Below are 16,270 nucleotides of genomic sequence, written 5' to 3' on the forward strand. Positions count from 1 at the left end.
CCAATTTCATCTTCGCCCCCTACAGCACGCCCTCTTGTCATCTTGGGACAGGAACCCGTTCACGCTCGATCATCAGTGCCGACTATCCTCGCAGGTCAGACAGTCACTAGAGTGGTGGACGTGCAGGTCCTCCCTTCTTCAGGGGACCATTTCGCCCAGATCAGTGGCTAGTGGTCACAACCGACGACAGCCTCCTCGGCTGGGGGGCAGATTTTCGCCACTATACGACCCAAGGGCAATGGTCGCAACAGGAGGCATGCCTCCCGATTAACTTGTTGGAAATACGAGCGATCCGGCTGGCGCTGCAACATTTTCAGCACCTTCTAGCAGGACGTCCCGTCCGGATTGAATCGGACAATGCCACGGCGGTGGCTTACGTAAATCATCAAGGGGGCACGAGCAACAGGGAAACCATGCGCGAGGTGGGACACGTGCTTCACTGGGCCGAGACGAACCATTCAGTAATATCGGCGTCCACATCCCGGGCGTGGAAAACTGGGCGGCGGACTTCCTCAGCCGGCAGGGTGTCGCGTCAGGGGAATGGTCGCTGCACCCCGAGGTTTTCCAGCAGATTTGCCAACGGTGGGGAACACCGGATGTGGATCTGATGGCCTCCAGTGTGAACGCCAAGGTGCCCGTGTTCGTCGCTCGGTCGCAGGAGCGATCGCTGTGGACACGTTGGTTCTGCCATGGAACCAGTTTCGTCTTCCATACTTGTTTCCCTCGCTACCACTACTTCCGAGGGTCATCAAGAAGATCCAAACAGAGGGTGTTCCAGCAATTCTGCTGGCCCCAGATTGTCCCCGTCGGGCTTGGTACGCAGATCTAGTGCAACTGCTCACCGACGTACCATGGCGACTGCCAGAGCGCCCAGACCTACTGGCCCAGGGCCCCTATCTTCCACCCGAACTCAGGGGCCCTGTGTTTGACGGCATGGCCGTTGAATCTTGGATTCTGACCCAGGCGGGGTTTGGGCGCGAGGTGGTCGCTACAATGGTTAGCGCCCGGAAGCCTACCTCAGCAGGAATTTACCATCACACACCTGGAAGGTCTTCTTTGCTTGGTGTTGAGATCGTGGTTTTCCTCCTCTGACATTCTCTATTCCCAACATCTTGGCCTTTCTCCAGTGAGTAAAAGAGCAAAAAGGTTTACCCGTCCAGGCCTCCAGACAAATGCACTATCGGGATGCAGTGCTGTTTCAGTGTTAGGATTTAGTGTTAGGTACCTGTAAGCATGGAGACCTTTGGCGCAGGTTAGGGGCTCACGTATTTTGGCCAAAATATCAGCTAATACTCCACATTTTATGTGTTTTTTGCACTTTTTATTCAGGGTGCAGTTGGGCCCATTTGGTCTTGTAAACTGCGGTGTCTGTTCACATGGCATGCATTTTGATAGTGCTGGGCCAGCCCGCCTGAGCTAATAGAAGGGTGTCACTACTAGGCTAGCCTGGATGCTGTGCATGGCCATAGTGTGAACAGCGCCACATACAAGTTTTTTATTGTGCATCAACATACCAGGCAACCGCCCCCTCCATGTATTGGTAGGCTGTGAGCGGTCTTGCACCTGTGTTTCCATTTTAATTATATGGGTCCACTGCATCTTGATAGTGCATTTGTCTGGAGGCCTGGACGGGTAAACCTTTTTGCTCTTTTGCTGCCTTTCTCCAGTGAGGCCTAGACTTAGGATTGGCCCCGAGCTCCCTTAGGAGACAGATATCGGCGTTGTCCATCCTCTTCCAACGAAAAATTTCTACCAATATGCAGGTGAGGACTTTCATCCAGGGAGTTTCCCACTTGGTACTGCCCTATAAGGTGCCCCTGGACACCTGGGACCTTAACCTGGTCCTGGGTGTTCTGCAGGAAACTCCTTTTGAACCGCTACAAGATACTTCTTTGTCGTACCTTTCCCGGAAGGTGGTATTCTTGGTAGCCATAACTTCCATTAGGTGAGTCTCGGAGTTGGCGGTCCTGTCTTGCCGAACACCGTTTCTCACCTTCTACAAGGATAAAGGTGGTGCTTAGACCAGCTCCCCCATTTCTGCCGAAGGTCGTGTCCTCATTCCACATTAATGAGGATTTTGTCTTGCCCTCGTTTTGTCCAGCGCCAGTACATCGCGTGGAGAAAGCTCTTCACACATTAGACCTGGTGAGGACACTCAGAAGGTACGTGTTGCCGGCGCAGGAAGGGACTCGCTGCCTCAAAGTCGACCATGGCCAGATAGATCCATCAAACTATTCAGGAGGCCTACCGTATTAGGGGTACGCCGATTCCAGCAGGGATCAGAGCACACTCTACTCGGGCAGTGGGCACCTCTTCGGCGCTTCGGCACCAGGCTTCGACGGAACAAGTGTGCAAGGCTGCGACCTGGTCCAGCCTGCACACGTTTACTAAACATTACAGTGTCCATACTCTGGCTTCGTCAGATGTGAGCCTAGGTAGAAGGATTCTCCAAGCAGCGGTGGCGCACCTTTCGACATGAGTTGCATGTAGCTTGGATTGGTGAATCAACTTCCCACCCAGGGACTGCTTTAGGACGTCCCAAAGTACCTGTGTCCCCCAATGAGACGAAGGAGAAACATGGATTTTTGTGAGAACTCACCGTAAAATCCTTTTCTCCGAGACGCTCATTGGGGGACACAGCACCCACCCTGTTAGCCAGTTGGCTCTTGTTTATTTAATGTGCTTTTTTTTTTTTTGTTGATGCGGGGTGGTTCTTTTCCAGACATATTGTTATCTGCATTAAGGCTGATTTTTGTTATTCTCCTACTGCTTTTGCACTAAACTGGTTTCCGCCCGCAATCGGGGCGAGGGTGTATGCGGCGGAGGAGGAGTTAACCTTGTGTTGTTTAGTTAGTGTCAGCCTCCAGATGGCGGTAGCATACACCCACAGTACCTGTGTCCCCACAGTACCTGTGTCCCCCAATGAGCGTCTCGGAGAAAAGGATTTTACGGTGCATTCTCACAAAAATCCATGTTTTACTGAACGCGGCTTTTATTCTATTACCGAATGTTACTGACTGTTTCCAATTTGAAGAAAATTCTCGTGTTACTGATCAAGAATCCGAATGTACGATATTCATGCCGAATTTATGTTTGGCGATCGTTTTCCGAACATATTCGCTAATCTCTAATAAAGACCACCAAAGAGTGTTCATCCTGCTCCGGACCATCACAGTTTGCGCTTTATTATTCATTTTACACTAGTTTGTGGCTTTTTGTCAATTTAGGCTAAAAGTACGGCTGCTGGTGTCTGCAAATAATCCACAATAAGCAGTAATGCTTGCTGCCAGTGAATGGAAAAACTCTTCTCTACATCCAGACGCCTTCCAGACCTTTCTCCTCTCACAGCTGAAGGTTTGTTACTGTTTCCAGTATAAACCCTGACACCTAATATCTTGGTGATATACAGTCATATATTAAAGTTTGGGCAACCCTATTAATGTTAACCTTTTTTCTTTATAACAATTTTGTTTTTTGCAACAGCTATTTCAGTTTCATATATCTAATAACTGATGGACTCAGTTATATTTCTGGATTCAAATGAGGTTTATTGTACTAACAACAGAAAATGTGCAATCTGCATTTAAACAAAATTTGACCGGTGTAAAAGTATGGGCACCCTTAGCATTTTCTTGATTTGTACACTCCTAACTACTTTTTACTGACTTCCTGAAGCACTGAATTGGTTTTGTAACCTCATTGAGCTTTGAACTTCATAGCCAAGTGTATCAAATCATGAGAAAAGGTATTTAAGGTGGCCACTTGCAAGTAGTTCTCCTATTTGATTCTCCTATGAAGAGTGGCATCATGGGCTCCTCAAAACAACTCTCAAATGATCTGAAAACAAAGATTATTCAACATAGCTTTTAGGGGAAGGATACAAAAAGTTGTCTCAGAGATTTAACCTGTCAGTTTCCACTGTGAGGAACATAGTAAGGAAATGGAAGAACACAGGTACAGTTCTTGTTAAGCCCAGAAGTGGCAGGCCAAGAAAAATATCAGAAAGGCAGAGAAGAAGAATGGTGAGAACAGTCAAGGACAATCCACAGACCACCTCCAAAGACCTGCAGCCTCATCTTGCTGCAGATGGTGTCACTGTGCATCGTCAACAATACAGCGCACTTTGCACAAGGAGAAGCTGTATGGGAGAGTGATGCGAAAGAAGCCGTTTCTGCAAGCACGCCACAAACAGAGTCGCCTGAGGTATGCAAAAGCACATTTGGACAAGCCAGTTACATTTTGGAAGAAGGTCCTGTGGACTGATGAAACAAAGATTGAGTTGTTTGGTCATACAAAACGGCGTTATGCATGGAGGCTAAAAAACACAGCATTCCAAGAAAAACACTTGCTACCCACAGTAAAATTTGGTGGAGGTTCCATCATGCTTTGGGGCTGTGTGGCCAATGCCGGGACCGGGAATCTTGTTAAAGTTGAGGGCCGCATGGATTCAACTCAGTATCAGCAGATTCTTGACAATAATGTGCAAGAATCAGTGACGAAGCTGAAGTTACGCAGGGGATGGAAATTTCAGCAAGACAATGATCCAAAACACCGCTCCAAATCTACTCAGGCATTCATGCAGAGGAACAATTACAATGTTCTGGAATGGCCATCCCAGTCCCCAGACCTGAATATCATTGAACATCTGTGGGATGATTTGAAGCGGGCTGTCCATGCTCGGCGACCATCAAACTTAACTGAACTGGAATTGTTTTGTAAACAGGAATGGTCACAAATACCTTCATCCAGGATCCAGGAACTCATTCATAGCTACAGGAAGCGACTAGAGGCTGTTATATTTGCAAAAGGAGGATCTACGAAATATTAATGTCACTTTTATGTTGAGGTGCCCATACTTTTGCACCGGTCAAGTTTTGTTTAAATGCAGATTGCACATTTTCTGTTAGTACAATAAACCTCATTTGAATCCAGAAATATAACTGAGTCCATCAGTTATTAGATATATGAAACTGAAATAGCTGTTGCAAAAACCAAAATTGTTATAAAGAAAAAAGGTTAACATTTATAGGGGTGCCCAAACTTTAACATATGACTGTAAGTTAAGCTTCCATTCACTGACAGCAGTCAGGGATCCTGACAACAAGTAGATTGTTTTCTTTTCATGACATGATGCTGGGGACGTTGCTGGTAAAACGCTCCCCAGTCTTGTCTGTGAAAGGTCACTGCCCCCTGCAGTCCAAGTGTTCTGTCATACCCAAGCCCCTCCAATAGTTGACTTGCTCACCCAATTTTCTGTGTATCCCACCCTGATTTAGTTTCTTCTGTTTTATCCATAATCTGATTTATCATTTTTATTGTTTTTGCCTTTAAGGGAAGTTGATAAAGTTTTATCTGGACTGGAAATTCTGTCTAAGATTTTCGACCAACAGAGCTCGCCCATGGTGGCCAAGATTGTGCAGCAGGTGGGAAAGGTGAAGGGGAGATTGTGGTGTGCTGACATATTTATACATATAATATATACACATATATGTAATGTATATTCACACACACAAAATATATATATATGCATATTATATACGTACACACAAAATATATATAGTGTGCGAGTGTAGATATAATATAGTGTGTATGTATATTTTGAGGTTAGGGTTGGGATTTGGGTTGTGTTGGGGTTACGGTTGTGGTTAAGGTTATGGGTGTGTAGGGGTTAGGGTTGGGTGTAGGGTTGTGTTAGGGTTGGAATTAGAATTGAGAGGGTTCCTCTGTTGACATACATCAGGGGGTCTCCAGACACGACATGGTGCCTGCCATCGATTCCAGCCAATTTTGCGTTGAAAAAGTCAAATGGTGCTCCCTCCCTTCTGAGCACTACCATGTTCCTAAACAATGGATTATTCGGTCGTCCATGACAGCACCACCTGAGAGAGGGGATCCGCCCTTCAGGAACAGGAAACCTACAGATACAAAAGGGCGGCACCTCTCCCACGCATCGGTTGGTTTCCTGTTCCTAGAGGACGGGACTTCCTTCAGATCGTCCGTCATGGAGTTGTCGAGGGATTCCCAGGCCTGGTGACCGACCCAGGTAGCGGGGGGATCTCCTACCTCGGTCAAGCTCGGGGTCCCTGGAAGCGCCACGGTGGGGCCGGGTAGGTCGCCACGGCAGTGGTTGGAGCAGGTGGAGCAGAGGGTCCGGTGGACAGCCGCCTCCAGAGTGCCGGCACCAGGAGGTATGTATGCCCCGGGCCCCTCCTGGTGAGCTCCCCCCGGGGTCCGGTCTCCCTTTCCGTCCGGGCCGACGGTTGCGCCCGGTCGGCGGGTGCAGGGCGGCACACGTGGGGGCTGCGGGCATGTCTGAGCCGGGGGCGCCGTGCCAGCTCCTTTCCGCGCGCTCCCGCGGTCTCAGACGAGCTGCGGAAGGGGCGGGGCCGGGAACGCCGAAACCGGAAGTCTGGTGCCGGCCTGCTTTCCGATGTGTGCGGCTGTCCGGGGTAGCGCCCAGGGAGGGGGGGACCCGGAGCATGGGCGGGGAGGTCGGCGGGGGGGGTCCCGGGTGGGAGGTGCCACGGCCAGATCCCTGCTGACCCAGACATCGGGAGGCCTTATAAGGCAGGAGGTGACTCTGATGGGGTGCTTCTGAAGGCCCAGCAATGGATACGACAGAAGCCCCCGTAGAGCAGCAGGATGAGGTGCAGGAGCGCCCACAGAAACAGGCCACGGTGAAGCCTCATGCGAGTGGCCAGCAGAAGAAACAGAGACGAACGAGCAGACAGAGCCGCAATTCCTCCAGACTAAAGGACCCTCCTGCCTCCCTCCGTGATCCGGTACCTGCCTCATCTGCATGGGTAAGAGATCTCTGTGAATGTACCCTGATGCAGTGTTCCCTTATGTTTTTTCGCAGTGGAGGAAAGCTACGGGAAAACAGAAGCACAGGGAATGTGCCCTCTGTAGTTGCCCCTTACCAGATGGCCACCCTAAAAAGTTGTCAGCCATGCGTGCGACAAACGGTAGCGGAAGAAACGCCGGACTTCACCACAAGCCTGAGGGAGATAATCAGGACAGAGATGAAGGCCCTATCTAAAGGGGATTCTTCTAGGAGGAGAGAAATTAGTTTCTCGGGTTCGGAGTCCTCAGCCGCCCCTAGGAACGATGACTCCTCAGATTCCCCGGCCTCCACTTCGTCTTCTTCGGAGGAAGAACTAGCCGATTCTGCTTCCCCTTAGACCAAATGGATAGGCTAGTTAAAGCTATATGGTCCACCATGGGGGTAGCAGACGCAAAGCCAGAACTTTCGGCACAGGACATGATGTTCGGGGGTCTAGATCCCAGAAAGCGCAGGGCCTTTCCATTAAATGACAAAGTCCAGAGCCTGATAGATAGGGAATGGAAAAGACCTGAAAAAAGGGGCTCCTTGCCACCTGCCTTCAAGCGGAGGTACCCTTTTGATGACCCAGTGGTAAGCAGATGGGATAAGGCCCCTAAGCTGGACGCGGCAGTAGCCAAAGCCTCCAAAAAAATCCTCCATACCTTTCGACGACATGGCCTCCTTAAAAGACCCGCTGGATAAAAAGGCGGATTCTTTACTAAAGTGAACATGGGAGATGTCAGCAGGCGCTCTAAGACCAGCGATAGCTGCCACATGTACGGCCAGATCCATGATGGCCTGGCTGGATCAACTGGATTCGCAGCTGAAGGACGGAGCCTCAAGAGCATCCAATCGAAAAACTCTACCGATCATCCAAAGTGCTGCTGCTTTCTTGGCTGATGCTTCGGCAGACTCTGCGATGATGGCGGCTAGGACCGCGGGTTTATCCAACGCAGCTCGAAGGGCTCTCTGGTTAAAATGCTGGCCAGGAGATATCCAGGCCAGGTCACGACTCTGCCCCATTCCGTGTGAGGGAGAATATCTGTTTGGCCCCGTCCTGGATGAACTTTTAGAGAAAGCCGGGGGTGATAAAAAGAAGTTCCCCAGTCTGCCGAACCCTTCTTATAGACGTCCCTTTACCAGAAAAAGATATTTCCGTAGAAGGCCATCCAGGGATCAGGGCAGATGGGATGATAAAAGAAGGAAAGGTACAGGATTCATGTTCGGAGGAGGGGGGCGCCAGGAAGGTCCAGCACGTGACACTAAAAAGCCGCCCCAATGACTAGTTGCTCCGGTAGGGGGGAGACTAGCTGCCTTCTACCCAGCCTGGTCCATGATTTCTGGTAGTAACTGGATACTGGGGGTGATAGCTGCGGGTCTACGACTAGAATTCGCCCGGGTTCCCCAAGATTGGTTTAAGGTCACCCCACTCAGGTCTTCCACATCAGAACAAGCTGCCCTGGAGGCCGAGGTGCATGATCTTTGCCGCAAGAAGGTCCTAACTATGGTTACAGAGGGGGAAAGAGGAAAAGGTTTCTACTCCCCTCTGTTCCTGGTCCGCAAGCCAGACAGCTCCTTTAGGACTATAATAAATCTTAAGTCCCTCAACGAATTCCTGGTCATACACCCGTTCAAGATGGAGACAATTAATTCAACAATAAAATTGCTGTTTCAAAATTGCTTTATGGTGGTGTTAGATTTAAAAGATGCCTACTACCATATACCCATCCATGCAGCTCATCAGCGTTTCCTCAGAGTGGCGGTTCAGTTAGATGGGTCAGTTCAACATTTCCAATATGCGGCCCTCCCCTTTGGGTCTGGCAGTCACTCCCCGGGTGTTTACTAAAGTGGTAGCGGAAGTTATGGCCCATCTACGTGAATCAGACATTGTAGTAGTCCCCTACTTAGATGACTTCCTGATTGTAGGGAAAACGGTGAAACATTGTGTGGAACAGCTACAAAGGGCAATGTCTGCCCTAGAGCGGTTAGGATGGCTGCTTAACATTAAAAAGTCTCGGTTACAGCCGGTGAGAGTCCAACAATTCTTGGGCCTGATCCTTGATTCTGAGAAACAGGAATGACTTTTTTTTTTTTTTTGCCGTCGGCGTTATTCCATGAATAATGGCGATCGCAACACTGGGGTCGGTAAAAACTGACCCGAATCATGTTCTCCGGAGAAATTCTGTCGCTGGGGGGGGCGCTATACACTTATTTCTCAGCGCAGTTAAAAAGCAACGCTGAGGAATAAGTACCCTTAACTGCCGCCTTTAAAAGGCGTATCGGCAGTCGTTAAGGGGTAAAGGGGAAAAAAAACAAAACCTACAGGGCCCTGTGTGAAAAAGTGATAGCGCTATATAAAGATTATTATTATTATAGAGGCAAACATATTCCGCAGCGCTTTACAGTTTGCACACATTATCATCACTGTCCCCGATGGGGCTCACAATCTAAATTCCCTATTAGTATGTCTTTAGAATGTGGGAGGAAACCGGAGTACCCAGGGGAAACCCACGCAAACACGGGGAGAACATGCAAACTCCTTGCAGATGTTGTCCTTGTTGGGATTCGAACCCAGGACCCCAGCGCTGTGCTGCTAACCACTGAGCCACCGTGCTGCCTCTAAACCCATTAACTGGTTGGGCTGCTCTTAGCAGCAGCAACTGCAATCAAGCGTTTGCTATAACTGGCAATGAGTCCTTTACCTCGCTCTGGAGGGATTTTGGCCGCTCATCTTTGCAGATTTGTTATAGCTCAGCCACATTGGAGGTTTCCGAGCATGAGCCGCCTTTTTAAGGTCATTACAGCATCTCAATCAGACTAAGGTCAGGACTTTGACTAGGCCACTCCACAGCCTTAATTTTGCTTTTCCTAAACTATTCAGAGGTGGACTTTCTGGTGTGTTTTGGATCATTGTCCTGCTGCATAACCCAAGTGCACTTCATCTTGAGGTCACAAACAGATGGCCGCACATTCTCCTTCAGGATTTTTTGGTAGACCGCAGAATTCATGGTTCCATTTACCACAACAAGTCTTCCAGGTCCTGAAGCAGCAAATTAGCCCCAGATCATCACACTGCCACCACCATATTTTACTGTTGGTATGATGTTCCTTTTCTGAAATGTTGTTACTTCTGTGCTGAATGTAATGGGACATACACCTTCCAAAAAGTTCAACTTTTGTCTTATCAGTCCTCAGAGTAGACTCCCAAAAGTCTTCGGGGTCAACAAGATGTTTTCTGGAAAAACTGAGACGAGCCTTTATGTTCTTATTGCTCAGCAGTGGTGTTCGTCTTGGCACTCTACCATGCAGGCCATTTTTTCCCAGTCTCTTTCTTATAATGGAGTCATTAACACTGACCTTAACTGAGACTAATGAGGCCTGCAGTTCTTTGGATGTTGTTGTGACGTCTTTTAAGACCTCTTTGATGAGTTATCACTGTGTTCTTGGGGTAATTTTTGTTGGCCAGCCACTTCTGGGAAGAGTCACCAATGTTTTTGACACTTGTGGATAATGGCTCCCACTATGCTTTACTGGATTCCCAAAGCTTTAGAAATGGCTTTATAATGTTTTCCAGACTGATAGATCTCGATTACTTTGTTTCTCATTTGTTCCAGAATTTCTTTGGATCGCGGTATGATCTGTAGCTTTTGATGATCTTTTGGCCTACTTCATTTTGTCAGGCAGATCCTTTTTAAGTGATTTCCTGATTGAGAATAGGTGTGGCAGTAATCAGGCCTGGGTCTGGTGAGGGAATGTGAACTGAGCTTCCCGAAGATGTGATAAACCCCAGTTACTGCATGTTATATGGGAGTGGGGAATTACTTTTTCACACAGGGCTCTATAGGTTTGGATTTCTTTTTCCCTTAATAACAAAGACCTTAATTTGTAATCTGCATTTTGTGCTATTTTGTGTTATGTGTCTAATATTTACATTTGTTTGTTGATCTGAAACATATTAACCCCTTTCCGACATGTGGCGCAATAGTACGCACACGTCGGACTGTTAGGTGCAGGCTCCGGCGTATTTCTGGGCACATGACAACTGATCTATGCAGCCAACATGTGCCTGCAACAGCCGCGGGTGGAATCACGATCCTCCCGCGGCTATTAACCACTTCATGATCAGAGGTATTTTCATTTTTGCGTTTTTGTTTTTTGCTCCCCTTCTTCCCAGAGCCATAACTTTTTTATTTTTTTTGGTCAATATGGCCATGTGAGGTCTTGTTTTTTGCTGTGCAAGTTGTACTTTTGAACGACACCATTGGTTTTAACATGTCATGTACTGTAAATTTGGAAAAATAATTCCAAGTGCGGTGAAATTGCAAAATAAGTGCATTCCCACAGTTGTTTTTTATTGTTTTTTACCATGTTTCAATAAATGCTAAAACTGACCTGCAATTATGATTCTCCAGGACATTATGAGTTCTTAGACACCAATCATGTATACAGTAGGTTCTCTTTTATTTAAGTGGTGAAAACAAAAATCCAAAGTTTGGTTAAAAAAAAAGGGCCCATTTTCCGAGACCTGTAGTGTCTCCATTTTTCGTGATCCCTGTTTGGGTGAGGGCTTATTTTTTTGCTACTGAGCTGATGATTTAATGATTCCATTTTGGTGCAGATACAATCTTTTGATCGCCCGTTATTGCATTTTATTGCAATGTAGCGGTGACCAAAAAAACCCATAATTCTGGCGTTTTGACTTTTTTTTACTCGTTATGCCGTTTAGCGATCAGGTTAATTTTTTTCTTACATTATAAATTATAATATATTATTATAATTATTATATATTATCTTATATTATTATAAATCTGATGATTCTGAACGCGACGATACCAAATATGTGTATGTTTGTTTGATTTTCTTTTTTTTTTTAGTTTTATTTTGAAAGGGGCAAAAGGGGGGTGATTTCAACTTTAATATTTTTTTTATTTTGTTTTATATTTTTAAAAATATTTTTTTTGTTACTTTTTGCATGCTGCAGTTGTCTGATCTCCTCTGCTACACACCGGCAGATCGCCAGTGTGTAGCAGAAATGCTCTCTTGCTAAGAGCGCCGACCACCGGGCGGTGCTCATAGCAATCCTGCTATGACAACCATAGAGGTCTGTTGGAGACCCCTGGTTGTCATGCGGACCCATCGGTGACCCACGATCATGTGACGGGTCACCGATGGGCGGGATTAATGATGCGCTTCCGGTAAGCGTGAGTTAAATGCCGCTGTCATAAATTGACAGCGGCATTAAACTAGTTAACAGGGTGGAATCGCGATCCACCTGCGGCTGTTGAGCGCACATGTCAGCTGTATAGATCAGCTGACATGTGCCTGGTAAGGTGCGGTCAGGGACGGAGCCCGCACCCAATGTGCAGTCTGATATCGGCGTACTATTACGCCCAATGTCATAAAGGGTTTAACTAGTTAAATGCCGCTGCCAATTCATCTTGCTCTTACAGGAAGCACATCACTAATCCCGCCCATCTGCGCACGTGTCACATGATCGCCTGTCACCGATGGGTCGGCATGACAACCATAGAGGTCTGCAGCAGACCTCTATGGTTGTCATTACCGGATTGCTTTGATCGCTGCCCCGTGGTCGGCGCTCATAGCAAGTGAGTATCTCTGCTACACACAGGCGATCTGATCATCACCTGTCTGTAGCAGGAGCGATCAAAGTACTGCAGCTTCTAGTCTCCCATGGAGACTATTGCAGCAAGTGAAAAGTAGAAAAAAAAAGTTTCTAAAAATGAAACAAGTTAAAATCACCCCCATTTGCCCCATTCAAAATAAAACAATACAAAAATCAAACATACACATATTTGGTATCGCCGCGTTCAGAATCGCCCGATCTATCAATATAGAAAAATGATTAACCTGATCGCTAAATGACGCAATGAGAAAAAAAATTAAAAACCCCAGAATTACTTTTTTGGTCAATGCTACATTGAAATAAAATGCAATAACGGGCGATCAAAAGATCGTATCTGCACCAAAATGGTATCAATAAAAACGTCAGCCGTATTGTAAAAAATAAACCATCACCCAACCTGAAATCACGAAAAATGGAGACGCTACGGGTCTCGGAAAACGGTGCTATATTTTTTTTTTTTATTTTTTTTTTTTTTACAAATTTTGGAATTTTTTTCTTCATCACTTAAAAGAACCTAGAGATGTTTGGTGTCTATGAACTCGTAATGACCTGGAGAATCATAATGCCAGGGCAGTTTTAGCATCTAGTGAACTTGGTTAAAGAAAAAAAATACTGTGGCATTGCGCTTTCTTGCAGTTTCACCACACTTGGAATTTTTTTCCTGTTTTCCAGTATACAATATCTTAAAACCAATGATGTCATTCAAAACTACAACTAGTCCCGCAAAAAAAAGCCCTCACATGGCCATATTGACAGGAAAATAAAAAAGTTATGGCTCTGGGGAGCGAAGAATGAAAACTGAAAAAGACCCTGCGGGGTTAATGGGTTATGTGTGACAAACAGGCAAAGACTTTTTCACACCACTTTGTATGGATGTATATATAATTATACACTGTATACACACAGACACGCTGAATCTGATCACAGCTGTAAATTACTGTGTCTGGGGCTGGATGTGATGAGAATGGCTGGTTTGGAAGGCTCGGGACCACCACACCCTGAGCTGTAACGGAGCAGTGTTATTCTGCTTGCGCTGGTGGAGCAGCCTCTTAAAAGCTTCTTTTATCCCTGGGGTCTTCAAGATTTTCTCTTTCTTCTCTCTCATTATCAGGCTGCAAACCAGAGTGGTGAGCAGGAGCTGGAGAGCCTGGTCCTCAAGCTGTCCGTCCTGAAGGATTTCCTGTCCAGCATCGAGAAGAAGGTGGGTTTGAGGGGGTCACCATGGAGGAGGGATGGGGAGCACAGGTGAGGGAGAGGGGGTCACGGAGGAGGGAGAAATGACATCTCAAAATCTAACAGTACTTCTATCCAGAGGGCTCCTCTCTCCTGGGAGGACTACTGCTCATGGAGGAATGATGGTGGTTGTTGGTTCTATCTTTCATTGTCTGTCACTAATCATCTATTTGGCGGTATTTGTTCTCCATCTTCTCCTCAGGCGCTGAAAGCATTGCAGGACATGAGCAGTTCAGCGCAGTCAGCCCCCGTGCCGCAGTCTTCCAGAAAGGCCAAGATCATCCCTGTGCAGACCTTTGAGGTGAGGCGGACCCCGCAGGTCTCTCCTTCTACCTACAGGTGGCTGTATGTATTAAACATGGGCCCCTCCTGTATTGCACCTGGGGCCCTGCATGACCCTGTTACCCGCAGTTTCCATCTTGGCCATGTTTGTATGATTTGGGTTTTCTTTCTTGAGCTGCTTTTCATTAAATGATAAATATCTCACAAAAGTCAGATAACTCTCAGGGTCTCGCTGATTTGGTGGAGCTGTCTTGGGGGAGAGATCCCAAACCGGAAGTCACTGGTCTTTCCTGCAGGTGAAACTCGACATGCTGGACCTCACCAAGATCGTGAAATCGCAGAAGTACACGCTGACCGTGGACGTGGACGGAGGGAAACTTGTGGTCATGAAGAAGGTGAAGGAGGCTCAGGAGGACTGGAACACCTTCGCCCACGACAAAAGTGAGTAGTGTCACAAGGCTGAGACGGGTGAGCAATGCAATTAGTGCTTCCCCGGGCTGGTGGTCCTCAGTGGCACCTCGGCCGGCATCCTGGTGGTCTCCGGGGCTTACTAAGATCACGACATCTTATAGTAACTTCTACACCAGCATGATGTGGCTGCGAGCTTAGGGCTCTGCCATATTAAAGCCCTTTTCACCTTCGTCCTTGCAGTCCGGCAGCTGATAAAGTCTCAGCGGGTCCCATCTAAGCTTGGAATTGTGTTTGAGAAGGAGAAGGATAAGACCCAACGGAAAGACTTCATATTTGTCAGCGCCAGGGTAAGGCATCCACATGTCCGAAGCTGTGCATCACCTGACTTAAAGGGATTGTCTATGCAGTATGTCCATAGCCTGAATAAGGAAAGTTGCTTTCTGCTTTTTAGGGGTTGTAATTTTGACTGGTTGGAACAATATTACAGTATGTACAGAACTTAATGGACCCGTCTGATACAACAATGTCCTCTATTTTCTTTAGAAACGAGAAGCCTTTTGCCAATTGCTTCAGTTAATGAAGAACAAGCACTCCAACCAAGATGAGCCAGACATGATCTCTGTCTTCATAGGGACCTGGAACATGGGTGAGAACAAAACCAAGATTCCATAGAAGTGATGTATGAAATCTGGTAGTTTTCACAATGGCCGCTAGATGTCAGCAGAGCATGAGATAAGATAGATCTCGTATTGCTGCTTGCTGTAAAACTTGGTGATATCATCTTCTACACAGGAAGTGTCCCACCCCAGAAGAACATCACCTCCTGGATGGGCTCCAAAGGATTGGGGAAGACGCTGGATGAGATGGCGGTTACCATACCCCACGACATCTACGTGTTCGGAACGCAGGAAAATTCTGTGGGCGATAAGGAGTGGGTGGATTTCCTGAGGGTGATGCTGAAAGAGTGCACCGAGCTGGACTATCGGCCGGTATGTGCCAGGACAGGATCCCCCATCGCCGTGAGGTAACCGTTAATAAAAATCTGCCGCCGTGCCCCGCAGGTCGCCATGCAGTCCTTGTGGAACATAAAGATCGTCGTCCTGGTTCGTGTGGAGCATGAGAACCGAATCACACACGTGAGCACGTCCAGCGTCAAGACCGGGATAGCCAACACCTTAGGTGAGGACAGTATGATGGCGATCAGGATGATCGGGAGGTGCAGACAAGATGGCTGCTGTAACATGGTCTCGCCTCACACAGGGAATAAAGGCGCAGTGGGCATATCCTTCATGTTCAACGGGACCTCATTTGGCTTTGTAAATTGTCACCTCACCTCAGGGAATGAGAAAACTACCAGGTAAGTTCCCCAGGTCAACATGATTGTGCCTCTAAGGGGGAGGCGTTTGCGGCCTTTTCCTGCCAAAAGGAGGGTTAGATAGTGGCGGTGGCACTGTCCCGGGGGGGAGGGTAGGCGTTGGTGGTAGAGTTGAGCGAACATCTTCGGTTCCCTGCTTATTAGACAAGCTATAGTGTATTGATCTAGGGAGCTCTGTATTTTGCCGGACAGGTATACCTATCTTGTGAGTTCCTGCCAGCCGTAGCGCCTATGCAATTGCATACTTTCTATGCCAGGTGGCATCTTTGCATTCTTACTACGACTCCCTCATTTAGGGAAGCGAGCCTTATTACCTCTCCAGACGCCTTGTTTCTTCTCTAGGTGATTGCTTCAGTATTTATTAGTTACCATGGGGGCAATCTTAAGGGTATTTGACCTGCTGCTAATATATGGCCTTGACCTATTTGACCTGTAAACCAGGATTTTGGTACCTTTGATTATCTGATGTGATATTTATCTGTGTGATCCGTTCATTATTGTA

At 47.2% G+C, this 16,270-nt stretch overlaps 1 protein-coding gene across 2 annotated transcripts in view; it reads left to right on the plus strand.

Moving 5' to 3' along the window:
- The window catches only part of INPPL1 (inositol polyphosphate phosphatase like 1), an 81,955-nt gene that overhangs the window by 52,706 nt on the left and 12,979 nt on the right, over positions 1 to 16,270 (plus strand). For both annotated transcript variants that reach the window (XM_073548471.1, XM_073548472.1), the window contains exons 6-14: positions 5,333 to 5,423; positions 13,579 to 13,668; positions 13,903 to 14,001; positions 14,279 to 14,423; positions 14,634 to 14,740; positions 14,937 to 15,039; positions 15,186 to 15,382; positions 15,455 to 15,572; positions 15,654 to 15,750. In XM_073548471.1, coding sequence (XP_073404572.1) covers positions 5,333 to 5,423; positions 13,579 to 13,668; positions 13,903 to 14,001; positions 14,279 to 14,423; positions 14,634 to 14,740; positions 14,937 to 15,039; positions 15,186 to 15,382; positions 15,455 to 15,572; positions 15,654 to 15,750 — 1,047 coding nt within the window. The remainder of the gene's footprint in view (positions 1 to 5,332; positions 5,424 to 13,578; positions 13,669 to 13,902; positions 14,002 to 14,278; positions 14,424 to 14,633; positions 14,741 to 14,936; positions 15,040 to 15,185; positions 15,383 to 15,454; positions 15,573 to 15,653; positions 15,751 to 16,270) is intronic.

The sequence above is a fragment of the Dendrobates tinctorius genome, unplaced genomic scaffold, assembly GCF_039654945.1.
Source record: "Dendrobates tinctorius isolate UK_male_01 unplaced genomic scaffold, ASM3965494v1 ptg000157l, whole genome shotgun sequence".
NCBI lineage: Eukaryota > Metazoa > Chordata > Amphibia > Anura > Dendrobatidae > Dendrobates > Dendrobates tinctorius.